Below are 15,207 nucleotides of genomic sequence, written 5' to 3' on the forward strand. Positions count from 1 at the left end.
TTGGTCCTGCAGCGGGGGCCCCAGAGAGCTCTGATCCCGCGTGACCCTGTCTGGAGAGGCTGCCAGAATCCTCCAGCAGCCCTTGAAAGATCCAGAGGTCCAGTAGAAGTGGACATGTGTGGACTGTGTCCACTGGGAAGTTGTGACATCCAGTCTTACTGGTCAGGACCTGGACTGGCTGTCGAACCTTTTCTCATCCCCTGCCCACGGCCCTCCCACCAGCAGCCATGCGGAGCAGCCCCGCTTACCCAGCACTGGGGTTTGAATCCAGTTCAGAGCCGGGCTCTGTGTCTTATCCTCACATTCCCTCTCTCCCATCTGCTGCGTGTGCCGCCAGGGTTTCCCCCCGACCAGAGGAATGGAGACAAGGAGTTTGTGATTCGCAGAGCGGCCACCAACCGCGTCCTGAACGTGCTCCGCCACTGGGTCTCCAAGCACTCTCAGGTGGGTGGGAGCCCCCCGGGCGGGCTTCTGCGGACCCGATGGGACCGCGGACCCCAGGAAACTGCCGCCCTGATATTCTCAGAGAACCTGCTCAGACCCCTAGGAGGGGATCAAGAACATTCAAGGCAGGGACAAGGGGCCTCTGTCTCTCCACCTCTGTCTACAGCAGGGGTCCCCCCAGAGCCTGGGCCAGGGGTGCAGCCGTCAAAGGATGGTCCTTGCCCAGTGCCTTTTACCTCCGGGTCTGTAGGCTCCCCGGCGGCCTGCCACACAGCCAGTGAAGAGGGAAATGAGGCAGGCGGCCTGCCGTGGGCAGAGGCACAACCTGCCGCCGCCTCATCTGGCCGGGCCAGGACCACTGCAGGGCAGCTGGAATGCAGTAGCCAGAACCACCCTCCCATCTTCCCTGCAGGACTTCGAGACCAACGATGAGCTCAAATGCAAGGTGATCAGCTTCCTGGAGGAGGTCATGCACGACCCAGAGCTCCTGACCCAGGAACGGAAGGCAGCAGCCAACATCATCAGGTGAGGGCCGAGGACGGCCTGCTGGGATAGGGACCCTGCCTTCTGCCTCCAGAGGCAAGGAGGTGGGGAGGGCCCTCCCTAGGCCAAAGCACTGCCTCAGGCACGTGGGCCTGGAGGACCTCATAGCCCTGGGCTTCCTGGGGGCCGGGCACGCCCTCTGCAGCCAGGCTCTGGAGTGGGCAGTCCAGGTGTCCTCCCTTCTCCTGCCCCATCAGTCCCTGAGCTCCTTTGAGACAAGAAGGCTGCCTGCTTCTCCATCCGCGCCCACAGCTCTTACAACTGTCCAGCCCATGCCGGCCTGTGTGGTAGCCACTAGCGACATGTGGCTGTTAAACCTTAATTAAAATTAAAGAAAATTTAAAATTCAGTTCCTCAGTCACACTAGCTATAGGTGGCTGGTGGCCCCATGTCGGGCAGCGTAGATAAAGAACATTCCTGTCTCTGTAGAGGGTTCTGTTGGACAGCACAGACTAGCCCCTGTGTCTGAATGTTCAGGGAATGTCATCCCCAAACCTACACTTTTTCCTCCTGCCCAGACTGCCTCTCCAGCTGGAGTCAGGGGTCAGGCAGCCTCACGTCCAAGCCCTGCTGGCTCAGCCGGCGACTCACTGTGACCTTGGGCAAGCCCTGTCTCTGAACCTCGTTTTTCTCCCCTGTAAAATGGGTGAACAATACCCACATCAAGGACTGTGATGAGGCCACAGTGAGATCACGCTGGTGTTTCTGCAGCTCTCGGGGGCGTTGGGCACAGGCCAGCCGTCTACCCGCTGCTCTCATTCTGCTGACTCAGGCTGCCCTCCCAGCCCTGCCCAGGTGCAAGAGCTCAGGGTCAGGCCTCTTCTCCTCATTTCTTGGCCAACTCCAGCTGCCCCTCTGTGTGCCCCAGCCATGGCCTCTGACCCAGACTTTCCTGCCTACAACCCAAAGTCTCCAGCCTTCCTCCAGCCAGATGATCCGCTTTGCTTTCCCGAGGCCCATGCCGCAGGCCCCATCATTCCCTCAGGCTCAGCATCCTAGGAGCTCCTCCAGGCCTCCCTTACTTCAGTACCCAAGCCTGAGATGCAAGCACGCACGCACGCACAGTCAGCCACTGGCTCCTCCTGTCCCCTCATCTCCCCGGGAGGCCTGCAGGGCTGTGCTGGGTCCCCAGGACTTTATTGACCAAAGCCACCCTCAGTCAGGGGGCTTGTTCCGGGTGCTGCTGGGTGCAGGGGAAAAGCAGGCTGTGGAGTTGGGCCTCCCCGGTTTGGATGGTAGACACCACCCCCACCCCCACCCCCGAGCTCAGCTGTGGGAATGCCGGTGCGATTTCTCTGAGTCACCGCTTCTGCGGAGGGAGAGTCCCAGTGGCTCAGCCCAGGCCCAGCGGGCTCCTGACTGTGCCACTACCTTCAGCTTGGCTCCCAGGCCCATCCCCAGCATCCACGGTTGCTGTCACAGCCAGGGTGAAGCTCCTTGGCCTGACTCTGAGGATCCACCCTCATTCCCCACCACTGCTCAAGACCACTCTACTCAGCCACCTTTCAACACAATCCCACCTCTGGGCCTTGGGCCACGATGCTGCTGCCCCTCACTGTCCTCTGTCCCTCCTGTCTAGAAAGCTTCCCAGTATCTCCACCCTCTCTGGTCCTCCAGGCCTGGTGCTGCATCCCATCATCCCACAGGCGTGGAGGATCACCGGCCGTATGCGCAGCCCTGGGATGGGTACCAGAACAACAGGGACAAATCAGACATCACCCTGCCCTCAGGGGCCCCCGGCCAGTCTAGCAGGGGTCGGGTGCATACGCAGCCATTCCAACATGGGGAGACTGGGGCTGAGGGACCCCTAGAAGGGGACCTCACCCAGCCAAGAGGGTCAGGGAGCTGAATCCCGAGGGCAGCCCATCAAGAGGAATCAGTGACCAGAAAGGGGAGAGGAGGCTCCTGGCAAAGGAAATGGCAGAGCAAAGACAGAAGGGCAGGGGGGCTGGCATGAGGGGACGGAGAGGGGGCTGCCCCTGAGCTGAGGTGTGGGGATGGGCTGCGTGGGGCTCATTGCGCCTTCTCATCCCCTAGGACTCTGACCCAGGACGACCCGGGCGACAACCAGATCACGCTGGAGGAGATCACGCAGATGGTGAGGCGGGCCTGCCCTCTTGCTCACCAGCCAAGCCTGTCTCCCCCGGCCTCCCCACCCCACGACCCCTAGGGGAACACAGTGACCCCCGTGGTGGTTTGCTGGGCTGTTGTAACAAAGTACCCGAGACAAATTAAAACAACAGAGTTTTATTCTCCTAGTCCTGGAGGCCAGGAGTCTGGAATTTAGGTGTCAGTGAGGCCACGCTCCGTCCGAAAGCCTTAGGGGAGGCTCAGTCCGTGCCTCTTTCAGTGTCTGGCGGCCCCGGGCGTTTCTCGGTCGGTGGCAGTGAATCTCCAGTCTCTGCCTCCGCTGTCACATGGTCATCTTCTCCTTGTGTGTCTCTGCATCCTCTTCCCCATGTCCAAGCGAGCGTCCCCTTCTTGTAAAGACACCAGTCGTTTGATTTGGGCCCGCTTCAATGACCTCATCTTACCTGAGTACGTCCGCAAAGACCCTATTTCCAAATAAGTTCCCAGTCACAGCTACCAGGATTTCAGACTTCAGCATGTTTTGGTGGGGGGATTCATCCCATAACCCTGCCACGTCCATTTTCTTCCTCTTTGGCCTCCGCAGAGATGGAGACAGAGCGGGCCCCTCGGCCCCAGGCGGGCTCACTTAGACTGAGTGACCTCCAGTCTGTTCCAAGCAGCCAGCGTGAGGACTTAGGACTCTGGGCTCTGAGCCCACTGCTCCCCTCCGCTTTCCCCCCTGGGCCCCTGGCACTGGTTCTCCCTGGGGGTGGGCGGGGCCTCTTGTTCCTTCATGAGTAGCCTGTGGCTCTTCCAGAACAAAGCACCGCTGAGCTGCCCCTGGGCCCTGACCTGGGTTCCGGAGCCCGGAAAGACTGTGCGGGGCACACCCAGTTTGGAGGAGGCCCCGGGGCCCTCACACAAGAGCAGAGGGCTTCTAGCTATGAGGGCTTTCTCATGCCCTGTGACAGGATAGTCTGTTTTGGCCTCTGCTTCCAGGGTCAGCCCCTGTCCCAGGCACACCCAGGGGCAGGGGAGCTGCCTGCTCGTCCTTGCCCAGAGCACCTTCTCCTGGCCAGGTCTCTCGGCCCCTCAGGGCCCTGGGCAGTCCTCACCCCTCCCTCGGCTCCAACCTCTCCCCAGACCGGGCCAGGGCCCTTGGTCCTGACAGCTCGGCCATCCTGGGTCTTCAGGAGTGGGCTGAGCTGCCCACCTGCCCCACCTGCCTCAGAGGCTGGGGCCTCCTTCCCATGAGGGTCCTTACCCTGTAACATGGCGTCCCAGCTCTTGTCCCCATGTCCCAGTGGCCTTCCTGAGGTCTCCCCAATAGCACCGTGTTCCCCACCCCTGGGCTCCTGCATCTGAGCCTCTGCACAGAACCTTCCTGGCCCAGGGTGACTCTGCCTGGGGAGCACATGGACCCCCACCACACACACACCACATATACAGACATCACATGCACACATACCACACAGGCACACACATCACACACACACACAGACACACACAGGAATAGGAGCTCTTTCCTCTGCCTGTCTATGCTCTACCCTGCTCCTGTCCCATGACAGGAGCTCCCTGAAGCCAGGACTGTATTTTCTGTTCTTTCTGTCCCCGGTGTCTAGTAGGGACCCGGCAGTGCAGGCCTGCCTCAGTGACTTTTTGCTGAGAAAGCAGGCAAGAGAGACACCCTCCAGGAGGGATGGCTTGTTCCCTGGGTGTGGGGTGGCCCCCACTTTACTTCCGATCAGTGCGGCTTTCGGGGACTGAGCCAGCTCGCCAGGACCTCAGGGCAGGGTACCGGCCCCCCCTCCCTGCAGCCCAGGGGGCCCCTAGGCGGAGAGCAGGGGGATTCCTGTTCCTGACCCTCCTCTCAAGACAGTACATTGTCCCCCTCCCCCCTTTTCTCCATGCCCTCCCAGATCCAGCGGACTTTCCATGAGGCCTTTGTGCCCAAGGACACAGGCCTCCTCTAATCCCTGCCACGGGGACCTCGGTCCCCTAGCCAGCGCTTCCTGAAAATTCCCCCTGGTCACAGGGCTCAGGTGGTGGTCACCTTTAAAGGTGGTGCCGACGGTGGCCCTGGGGGACAGGGACACAGTACCTGGACGAAGGCAGGCAGCTGTCTTCCAGGCACAGGACAGGAGGGCTGTCCCAGGATGTAATCACACCTGTGGGTCCGCATCTGTGAATGAAGTTTAAAAGGAAGTTTTAGGGAGCCAGTTGTGGACCCAGACAAACCCCGAAGAGAGTGACAAACCACAGCCTGGAGTCAGGCGGCCTGGGCTCCGGTCCCAGCTGGCCAGTTTCCAGCTGAGTGCCTTGGGCTAGTCAGTAACCTCTGGAAGCCTTTGTTGTCTCGTCCCTGCACCAGAGGCAGTGATGACCAGACGGCGACCCCGGAGCACAGCACAGGCCTGCACACACAGGGCACAGCTGCAGCGGCTCCCGGCCCCCTCTGTTCCCTGTCCTCATCTCCCCTCATCCTTCTGCCAGGAAGGCCTCCCCAGGGAGGCAGGTCCCACCCAAACATTCACCAGAATCCAGGGGGAGTTTCCCTCAAGAAGTGGCCAGAGAGCCAGGAGGCGTCCTCATGGGCCTCAACAACGGGACCTTGCTCCCCTCAGGCTGAAGGCGTGAAGGCCGAGCCCTTTGAATACCACTCCGCCCTGGAGATCGCCGAGCAGCTGACCCTGCTGGACCACCTCGTCTTCAAGAAGATCCCTTATGAGTGAGTGGCTGTGGGTGCCAGGCAGCTCCTCCTCCCTTCTCCCTCCTCCCTCCTCGGGTGCCGCCTTTGGCTGCCTCCCCACCCCTGAAGCACATGCTTCCAGAGAAGCTGCATGGAGTGATTCCCCACAGCCTGAAACAAAAACGCGCGTGCCAGCAGGGATGCAGAGGATCCCTGTCCGCTTTCCTGTCCCGAGTTCCCTCCTTGCCCAGCAGCTACACAAGCCTCTCTAGCTCGGCAGTCCTTTTCTGGAGGTCTAGAAAAGCAGTATGCGCTCACGGATGTGCACACGTGTACGTGTGAGCAAATGTGCACACATGCGTGAGTGTGTGTCTGTGAGGGCTCGTGCAGGAGCAGGGCTGGGGGCAGCTCTCGACTTTGAAGAAGCCCACAGGCCTGGCTGTTACCTGCTCTGAGCTGCAGTCAGTCCCCCTCCAGGTGTCGCTTGTAACTGTACTACCAACGTAATTCTGTGCCGCTCCTTCTCCATCTAACAGTATACCAAAATAGTATCTGTAAACCCCATTTTTAATAAGTGCACAGCATTCCCTGACAGCACCCTAACTCCTGGGGTTGTTTCCAGTTTTCACTTTTATATTTAAAGCTGGGGTAAACCTCCTCGTAACTAAATATGTCTCTGAATTTCTGACAGTTGTCCTAGAATAGTTTCCCAAAGTTTGAATCACCGAATCTGAGGCTATGAATCACTGTAGGACTTTGCAGCTGTGCTTTCCAGAAAGGTGCCCCCCCCCAGTATGCACAGAGGCCCCACCGACCCAGGTGCTGCCCCCCTAGGTGGAGAGCTGCAGCATTTTAGGAAGCTACCACATGTCCTGGATGTCGAGACAGTAGTTATTCGTGATCTGCTCCCTCCAGCCCAGGGAACTCTTTCCAGGTCACTTGCACAGTCCCCGGAGGCCTGGACTGTCTGTGGCTTCCCGTGAGTCACCATGACCAGAAGCCGCCACTGGCTTGGCTTGCAGGCTCCTTTATCCATCGCTCTGGCCCCTTTTTGTGGCCTTTTGTCCTCCCCATTCTACAGACCAGCATCTGCAAAGTGACTTTAAAATGTGAGTTCTCCCTATCAGGAACAGGATCCCAAACCAGACCCGATGAGCCCACCGCACTTCACAGTATAGGATGTGCCTCCCCATACCTTCTCTCAGTTCAGCTTTGCAATAAGCTGTGAGGAAAGTATTGTCGTCATTCCCACTTCACAGATGAGGAAACTGAGGCCCTGAGATATCGAGGGCTTCCCCAAAGCCACCCAGCTGGTACAAGACCAAGCTGGGCTTGACCCCAGGGCCCCTCCTTCTCAAGGGCTCTGCAGAAAGTTACTCCCCTAGAAAAGACAACTTGAGAAAGGAAAGAAAGCAAAGAAATCAGCACAGCAAACTTAACCTCACTCGCCCTGGGTTTCTCCCTTACAGGGAGTTCTTCGGACAAGGCTGGATGAAACTGGAGAAGAATGAAAGGACCCCTTATATCATGAAGACCACTAAGCATTTCAATGATGTGAGTACGGGGGTTGGGGAGGGGAAGGCAGAGCCCTTTCCTGCAGGTTTCTCTTTGGCAGGACCCTTAAGAGGCTGGGTGGAGAACAGGCTGTACACCTGGACAGAACCAGGCCACCTGGGTCCTCTCCAGCCCTGTGAGTTATATGCATAAAAATCTCACTTAAAGCTCACACCAACCCTAAAAGACAGGGGCTGTTACCACGTTTTAGATATAAAGAAACCAAGACTCTGAAGGACAGATGCCGGAGGTCTCCTGACCAGTGTCTGCTGGCTCATGGCCTGTCGCTGCCGCACAGTCCAGCTGTGAGGGAAAAAAAAATCTCTCCCAGCAACTTCCCCACACTTGCCCAAGCTCCATCCCCTGCAGCCACTGGGACAAGTCCACTCCCAGCCTCGTGATGGCCCTGAGGTCAATTGCACTCAGTATCTTCATTCCTCTGTATTTAATCTTCAACCCAAGAGCCTTTGGTGGCTGGAAGTGGGAGCACATGACTCCACTTGTCCTGACTGCCGGGTTAAGGCCACAACGTACCGACCACAGCAAGGGACTGGCCCCCTGGCAAACATCCCTCATCCTGGGAGGGTCCTCAGCCCGGAGGAAACAAGAAGGGGCCAGGTACTGACGCTCAGGGGAGGAGCCCCGTAGTGAACACAGCTGCAGGATGGAGAGCCGCAAGTGTAGCAGGAGAGAGTAAGTGATGGGGGCAGGTGAGGCCCCAGGAAACACGCGCCAGGCCTGTGTCTGACCACACCTTACCCACAACCCCAGCCACAGCACCAGGCAGCAAAAAGCCTTCCCCCCACCCGCATGCCCCGCCCCACTGTGTGCCAGGACTCAAGTAAGTAAAAGGCGAGAAAATGAAGTGGGCAATTATTGAATATTGACCACATGCCAGGCACCATGCCAAGGGTTTCATATAAGCATCGTCTTGTTTAATCTTGTTACTGTCATTTTTATTTTATTCTCTGTTACGGATGAAGAAACTGAGGCTCAAAGAGGTATTATTATCCCCAATAATCAGCAGGAGAGCCTGCTTTGAACCCACGCCATCCACCTTCAGAGGGCTGCCCTTGTCACTACCTGGCATTTGGCTATCTCTGTTAAAATCCAACTTTTTTTTTTCAGATACACAAAATGTGTGCCTCTGTGATGGTGATAATCATGGCCTGAAATTGTTTCTTAATATCTCCCTAACAGTTTTGCTTGTTTTTGTTTTTGTTTTTGTTTTTGCTGTTTCCCAATCTTGCTGCCTTTAATTTTTTTGTCTTACTGGATGGTACTGGCTAGGACCTCCAGTATCAAGGCTAGAACTAGGGGGGTGAGCAAGGTGCTCAGTGGGCAAAATTTAAGGAACTTCTCACCTTTGGATGCCTACCCGTGCACCCTGGGAGCCTCTAGACCCCGCCCTCTAGGACAGTGTTGAGAGGAAATGGTGATAGTGAATCTTGTTCTTGGTTTTAAAGAAAATGCTAATATTCTCCATCTGGGATAATGTCTGTTTCTTTATCAAGTTAAAGAAATTCTTTTTCTTATTCCTTGCTTGCTAATAATGTGTTTTTGCCATAAATGAATATTGCATTTTGTCAAATTTTTTTCTGCATCCATTGAGATGGTCATATGGTTTTTCTCCCTTAATGTTGATGTGATGAAGGACAGTTACAGATTTTTCTCTAATATGCAACCATCCTTGCATTCCAGGGACAAATCTAATATGGTCATGTTATATTAAACAAATGGGTGTGTAATTTTCCCTTCTTGTGTTGTCTCTATCTGGTTTTGGTATCAAGATTTAGCTGTCTTCATAGAATAAATTGACAGGTGTTCCTTTTTTCTTTATTCTCTGGAAGATTTGACTAATCTAGTCCTTCTTTAAAACAACAATATTGTTGTGTGGTTCCTGTACAGTAAACTACACATATTTCAAATGTACAATTTGATGAATTTTGATAGATACATACACCAATGAAACCGCCACCACAATCAAGATAGCTAACATTTCCATCACTCTCCAAGAGGTGCAATTCTCAAATTCCCAATTTAGCCCTCCACACCCCCTTTACACCCTGGTAACCGTAAGTTTCTTCTCTCTGTCTGTGAGTCTGTTTCTGTTTTGTAGATAAGTTAATTTGTGTCCTTTTTTTAAATTCCTTTTTAAAATTTGTGTAACTTTTATGTAAAACTGTCTTGAATTCAGTGTTTTCTTTATGGAAAAAAAGTAGTACTTCAGTTTAATTAAGGGTTATAATATGTGTAATGTGTTGTGTCATCACGTCTTCCTGATTCTCTTCAGTAGCTTTCCATTCTTGAATACTTTCACAATTCATTCTTCTTTATGTACATCCTTAAGAAATTTTTCTAAAGAAGATTATTTCTTGGTGGTAAAGCCCTACAATTTATATTCATCTGTGAATGTCCTTTTATCACCTTTATTTTTCAATAACAAGTAGTCTTTTTTTGTACTTTTTATTTTGAAATAATTATAGATTCACAGGAAATTGCAAAGGAATGTACAGGGAGGTCCAGTATTTCCTGCTGCCTCAATTCCTTGCAGTTCTAGCTCCCTGATGTTTGGACCCCAGCTTCCCATCCCCTGGCTGCTCCAAGTCCAGCCCACATTTAGTTTGTTGGTGTGTATGTGATTGTTTGCTGTGCAGGCAGGGGAAGAGGGGACCTTGGAGATCTCTCTTACTTTATATGTGAGATCAGGGATGCCCCCAGATATGTGTCCTGTCCAAGCTCTAGTTGTGTGGTGGGAGAGTCCCTCAGAGCTTGGCTCTTCTTAACTATTTCTTCTTCCAGATAAACTAAAATCACTTTGTCAAGTTCTCAACTCCCATTACATGTTTTATTGGATTGTATTAAACTTGTGTGTTAGTTTTGGAAAATGATATATTTACATTCCCATTTGGGAATCTAATCTTTTTCTTTATTAATCAAACCTTTTACAACCTTTGGCAATTTGATTTTTCATGTAGCAGCCTACATAGTTCTTATTAAATTTCCCATATAATTTACGGATTCCCACTGGTATTTTAAAAATACCTTTTTGTTGTATTTTTTTAATTGGTATTGCTAATGTAAAAAGACTTTTTATTTTTTTATGTTGACTCTTTAACCATCTTCCCTAATGAGTTCTGTTGGTTGTTCTAATAGCTTTCCAATTTATTCTTTTGGAAATTTTCAAATAGGCAATAATCTCATCTGAAAATAATGGTGATTTATCATCTTTACAATACTTATTCCTCTTATTTTTTTCTTGTCTTATTGCATGGGCTTAAAGATCAGTAACTTGATTGCTTCCGAAATCATTCGCAATGAAGACATCAACGCGAGGGTGAGCGCCATTGAGAAGTGGGTGGCTGTGGCTGACATATGCCGCTGCTTACACAACTACAATGCTGTTCTGGAGATCACCTCATCCATGAATCGGAGCGCAATCTTCCGACTGAAAAAGACATGGCTCAAAGTCTCTAAGCAGGTGCGGGCAGGAAGCTGGCCCCATGGCCTGCCTGGGGCTGGGCTGGGGTTGGGGCAGGGAGACCAGAGGGCCACCACGCATGGGTGGATGAAGGATGGGGTGAGGGCCAAGACTGCCAGGTGAAACAGAGAACCTCTTCTTCTATTTCACCTGGAACCAGATATCAGGCCCACAGATGTGGCATTGGGACCCATGGGACTTTAATTCCCACTTGAATAATCAATACCCCAAGGTGGGAAATGTGAGGCAGTGATTATTAGTCCCAACACTCTTCTCCTTGAGTTGGGACTAAAGAGTGTTTAGTGCAGGTTGCTGAGACAGTGGTCAGATAATCTTGCAGGTCCCTCCCACTCCAGGACTCTGATTGCACCTGCCCTTCTGGCCACCAGAGAGTTAATGTGTCCCTCTTACCCATCAGAGAGCTGGCGCTCCTAAATGTGGGCTTGATCTTTATTCATTCAGAACATGAGTCTGAATGAAAAACCATAAGGTGGATTCTTCCTCAGGAATAAAGTTCCTTGCACTGGGGTCACGAGGCGGCAGCTCTTTTGAAAGGAGGGCACAATGGGACACTTGGGCCACTTCCTGGGTGCACTTGGTGGATGCCCAACACCAGCCTGCCTGTGTGCAGGAAGCTAGACAGGCACCACCAGGCAACAGGGTAAGCCTCCAGAGGCACCAATCACTTGGTTATAGTGTCTGTGGTCCTACAGCTGGGTGGGCTGTGTGGGGCCCAGTGTCTCCAAGGGCCTATCTCATCTGGACCACTCTGAATTTGGATACTGTGTCCTCTCGTAGTTCTCTTTATGACCTGCTCCTCACCACTCCCGTCATGCCAATGGCATGTCATGATTCTACCCTCTAGGCAGGCAGCAGGTCTATAAAACCCTCCTACTTAGATAAGCAGCCAAACCCAGGACAGCCCTGGGGCATCTGTGCTGCCCTTCCACCTCCATCCAGTCACTCCAGCTCCAGATTCCCCCAGGACTGCAGAGTGCCACAGAGATACCCCTTCCAGCCAGTGAGACTGGGCCTCTTGCTTCTTAGCACACAGAGACGCCAGGGTCAGGACAAAAACTGGAAGATGCCACTCTCACTAGTGGGCTCCTGGAAAGAACAGAGGCTGGAAGCACACACGTGGCCAGATGTCGTGAATTCCTAAAGTCAGGGTTTGTGCAAGGCTGATGCAGAACCTCCAAGTCATCAAGGCTGATTGGCCTGTCGAGGTTCAGACAGGGCTATTGGCAGAGTCTGAGGGACCCGTTCCAAGTCAACATGTTTATTCTCCTGCCCTGTTCTATCAGAATGATGTCATCTTTTCCAGAGGCCTTCAGACCAGACTCCATTTTTCCACCGCTCTGGGAGTCTGGGAGTTTCCTGGCCTCATTCTCCAGCATCACCCTTATCGTGGAGGTGGGAGGGAGCCGCCCTGACCACTCTGAACTCTTCCTTCCATTCTCTTAGGAGAGTGCAAATCGAGGGCAGTTAGAGGTCAAGGTTATGATCTGGCGTGCCTTCTGCGATGTCATTCAAGACCTCGGGCCAGCCAGCCTGGTTCAAGAACTGCAGATGCCTCTGCAAACACATCCAGGCCTGCACCGTCGGTGGCAGACTGGACCCTGGTGGCTTCTCCCAGCCCTTCAGCTTGTGCCGTAGCTGTATGTCTGCATAGTGCCTGGCTCCAAGAGCCACTGGGTGGCCATGGCTGGGGCCTGGCCAACACCACCCAGGGATGGTTCACTCTCCCTCTGCAGGTATCCCAGGGCCAAAATGGCCACATTTCTTAAAGGATCTGAAATGTAGCATCCACAGCTCTTTTTTTAATCATTCTCTTAAATTTGTGGGCCCAAAGCAGAAAAGCCTGTGTCCAAGTGCAGTCTGGCTCTTGGCAAGAGTCAAGCAGTCAGGATTAGTCTGGGGCTTCTGATCTCTTCCCTTTCTTCTTCCAGCCTCTCTTCCCACCCTCTTTGAAGATAAACTTTCCATCAAGGAAGAATCAGATGATGCTCCTTCATAGGGTGATGTAGATGACTAACATACTTTTATGTGTTTCCTCTCCCTGGGATGGTTGGATTTTAGTGGAGACATAAGCCTCTCTTTGACTACAGTACTTTCTGGCCTTGGAGGGAACAGCCGCAGCCATCCAGAAGTGTTCTGTTTGATGAACAGGAAGGGATGGTGTTTAAGGGGCCACATATAATCATCTTTCTTCGTGACACTACTTCTTAGGTTCCTTGCTTAGCCTCTGGTCTCAATGACATATTCTGAGTGCCCCCCGTATTTCTGCCCACTGGTGTCCATACTCCAGCAAAGATGCCCAAGACCCCGGGGGCCTGGTATCCCAGTGAGCCTCAAAGGCTGGACACTCCTGGCTTGGCCAGAAGATACTTGAGCTGCTCCAGGTCAGAATGCACTTTCTAAGCAGCAGCTGGGAAAATCCAGTGGCCTCGCAAGGCACAGAGCTCCTTCCTAGACAGAGCAGGCACATACCTCAGGTAAGCACACAGGTATGGAAGGAAGCAAAGTGTGCCCAGCTCAGAGCCACAGATTGGCCCCATGTGTATCCAAAAAACCCCGCACATCAGAACATCCTCTGTACATTTTTGTGGCTTCTAAGCCTGGTGATACTTCACCTGCAGCCACGTGGCCGTCTAGCCCCTCTGTCACCCACAGCTCGGGGGTATCTGAACCAGTGTTGCCTTTAAGGAACACCTGGACCTACCCTCCCATTTTCCAGGTGTGAAAGCTGGGCTCTGCTGGGAGTCTGAGAGCAGTCATCTCAGGTGACAGCAGAATCACTGCCTCGGTGTGGCTTGTCCCATCCTGGCATGTGTCTCTTTCACCAGATCCAGAATAGCTTTTTCTTTGAGCAGGGTCAGTCCAGACCAGGCGACAACACTTCTTCTCATTGGTCGGGACCAAACTGAACAGTAGGCCCTGCCTCTCTCTCCCCTTGAAGAGCACATACTGATCCCTTCTCCCATCAAAACAAAGACTTAGATTGTCATTTCTGTGACCAGATTTCTCAGATAAAAACCAGACCCAAAGATTAGAGGTGTGCTTGGCCTCTGTGGCCAGTGTCCCCTCCAGACTGGCTGGCCCCTCTTGCCACACAGGGTACAGCTTGGTCTCCAGCCCAGTTTCTCTACCACGCTCTGGATTTTGAGGACTGGAGCTGGAAAGGAGGTCGCTAGTCATCTCACCGTTTTATACATGAGGGCGCCGAGGACCTCAGAGGGGAAGGGGTTTCCCCAGGCCGTGCAGAGCCAGGCTCGCCCCAGGGCACGCTCCACGGCACACACCTGGTCCCTTAAGACAAACTCCAGCCGCCGGAGTTGCTCCAGCCTAATGTGTGGACGGGGCCTGGCTTGGTCATTCGACAGGTGGGGGCCCTTTGCCATGGGGTTTTCTCTTCTCCATCAAGGTCTTTCCTTTGATGATCAAGGTCTTTCCTTTGATGATTTGCCAACTTTTTTTCTTGATTATTCTTCAATTTCGGTGGTATTCCTGATCTATAAAAGTGGAAGTGTGAGAAGATGGTCACATCCTTTGGGTACAGGTCATGAGAAAGATGACGATAATGAAACACCGACCGTGCCCTGTTCCGAGTCCAGCTCCTTGGAGTTACCCACCAGGTCCTTCCCAACCACCCAGGTCTCAGGATCTCGACACTTGGACCTTCTTGGCCCCACTCCCGTGTTTCTGAAAGATGCGTGCATGGGCATGGGCACGCAAAACAGAGACCCATGTCTGACTTCTCAGGAGTTCAGGGCCAAGTCCCCAGACCCAGGAAGTCCCCGAATCCACCTGCCCCATCTCAAGGCAAAGCGAAGCCCTAGAATGTGGGCCAGAGCTGTGGGCCGCGACCTGTACTGCGTGCTAGTAAATGCTTCTAATTCCTTCTAGACAAAAGCTTTGATTGATAAGCTCCAAAAGCTTGTGTCATCAGAGGGCAGATTTAAGAATCTGAGAGAAGCTCTGAAAAAGTAAGTGTGTGTCGTTTTGTCACCGTTATTTTTTAAATTGTAGAACCGCATTGCAGAGGCATTCACGTGCCACACCTGGCTGGAGCAGGAGGTCTGTCTGTCTGTCTGTCCATCTGTCTACCCCCAAGACCGACCCCTACAAGCCCCAGACCCCCAGGGCGGGTCAGCTTTGTCCTCCACCATCTACCAAAGAGATTCCAGGGTGTGGGCATTTCCCAGGAGATCAACCAAAACAGTCATGAGAAGCTGTGATGATATTCATAGTGGTGCCAGATTCCTTGATTCTAAAATGCACATTGTTTTTTTCTGTTTTAACATTTCTGACATCAAGATATATCTTAAAGTCAATGTGTTTATTTCCTGGAATAGTGTTTCCTTTTTGTACCAGTTAATTAGTCATCAGAACAAGAGTGCATTTTTACAGACAGTGGCATCTTGGA

At 52.9% G+C, this 15,207-nt stretch overlaps 1 protein-coding gene and 1 long non-coding RNA gene across 2 annotated transcripts in view; one reads left to right on the top strand and one right to left on the bottom strand.

Annotated features, from left to right (window-relative positions):
• Positions 1–15,207, top strand: part of RASGRF1 (Ras protein specific guanine nucleotide releasing factor 1) — a 94,297-nt gene that overhangs the window by 68,796 nt on the left and 10,294 nt on the right. Inside the window, exons 18-24 of the mRNA XM_006208790.4 lie at positions 338–444; positions 857–969; positions 3,025–3,085; positions 5,682–5,785; positions 7,216–7,300; positions 10,584–10,781; positions 14,688–14,767. Of these exons, the coding sequence (XP_006208852.2) occupies positions 338–444; positions 857–969; positions 3,025–3,085; positions 5,682–5,785; positions 7,216–7,300; positions 10,584–10,781; positions 14,688–14,767 (748 nt within the window). The remainder of the gene's footprint in view (positions 1–337; positions 445–856; positions 970–3,024; positions 3,086–5,681; positions 5,786–7,215; positions 7,301–10,583; positions 10,782–14,687; positions 14,768–15,207) is intronic.
• LOC107033959 (uncharacterized) lies at positions 3,238–5,733 on the bottom strand. The gene is made up of 3 exons (XR_001459491.3): positions 5,592–5,733; positions 5,159–5,239; positions 3,238–3,467 (listed from the first exon to the last, which is right to left on the bottom strand). It is a non-coding gene; the product is annotated as an uncharacterized lncRNA (long non-coding RNA).

The sequence above is a fragment of the Vicugna pacos genome, chromosome 27, assembly GCF_048564905.1.
Source record: "Vicugna pacos chromosome 27, VicPac4, whole genome shotgun sequence".
Taxonomy (NCBI): domain Eukaryota; kingdom Metazoa; phylum Chordata; class Mammalia; order Artiodactyla; family Camelidae; genus Vicugna; species Vicugna pacos.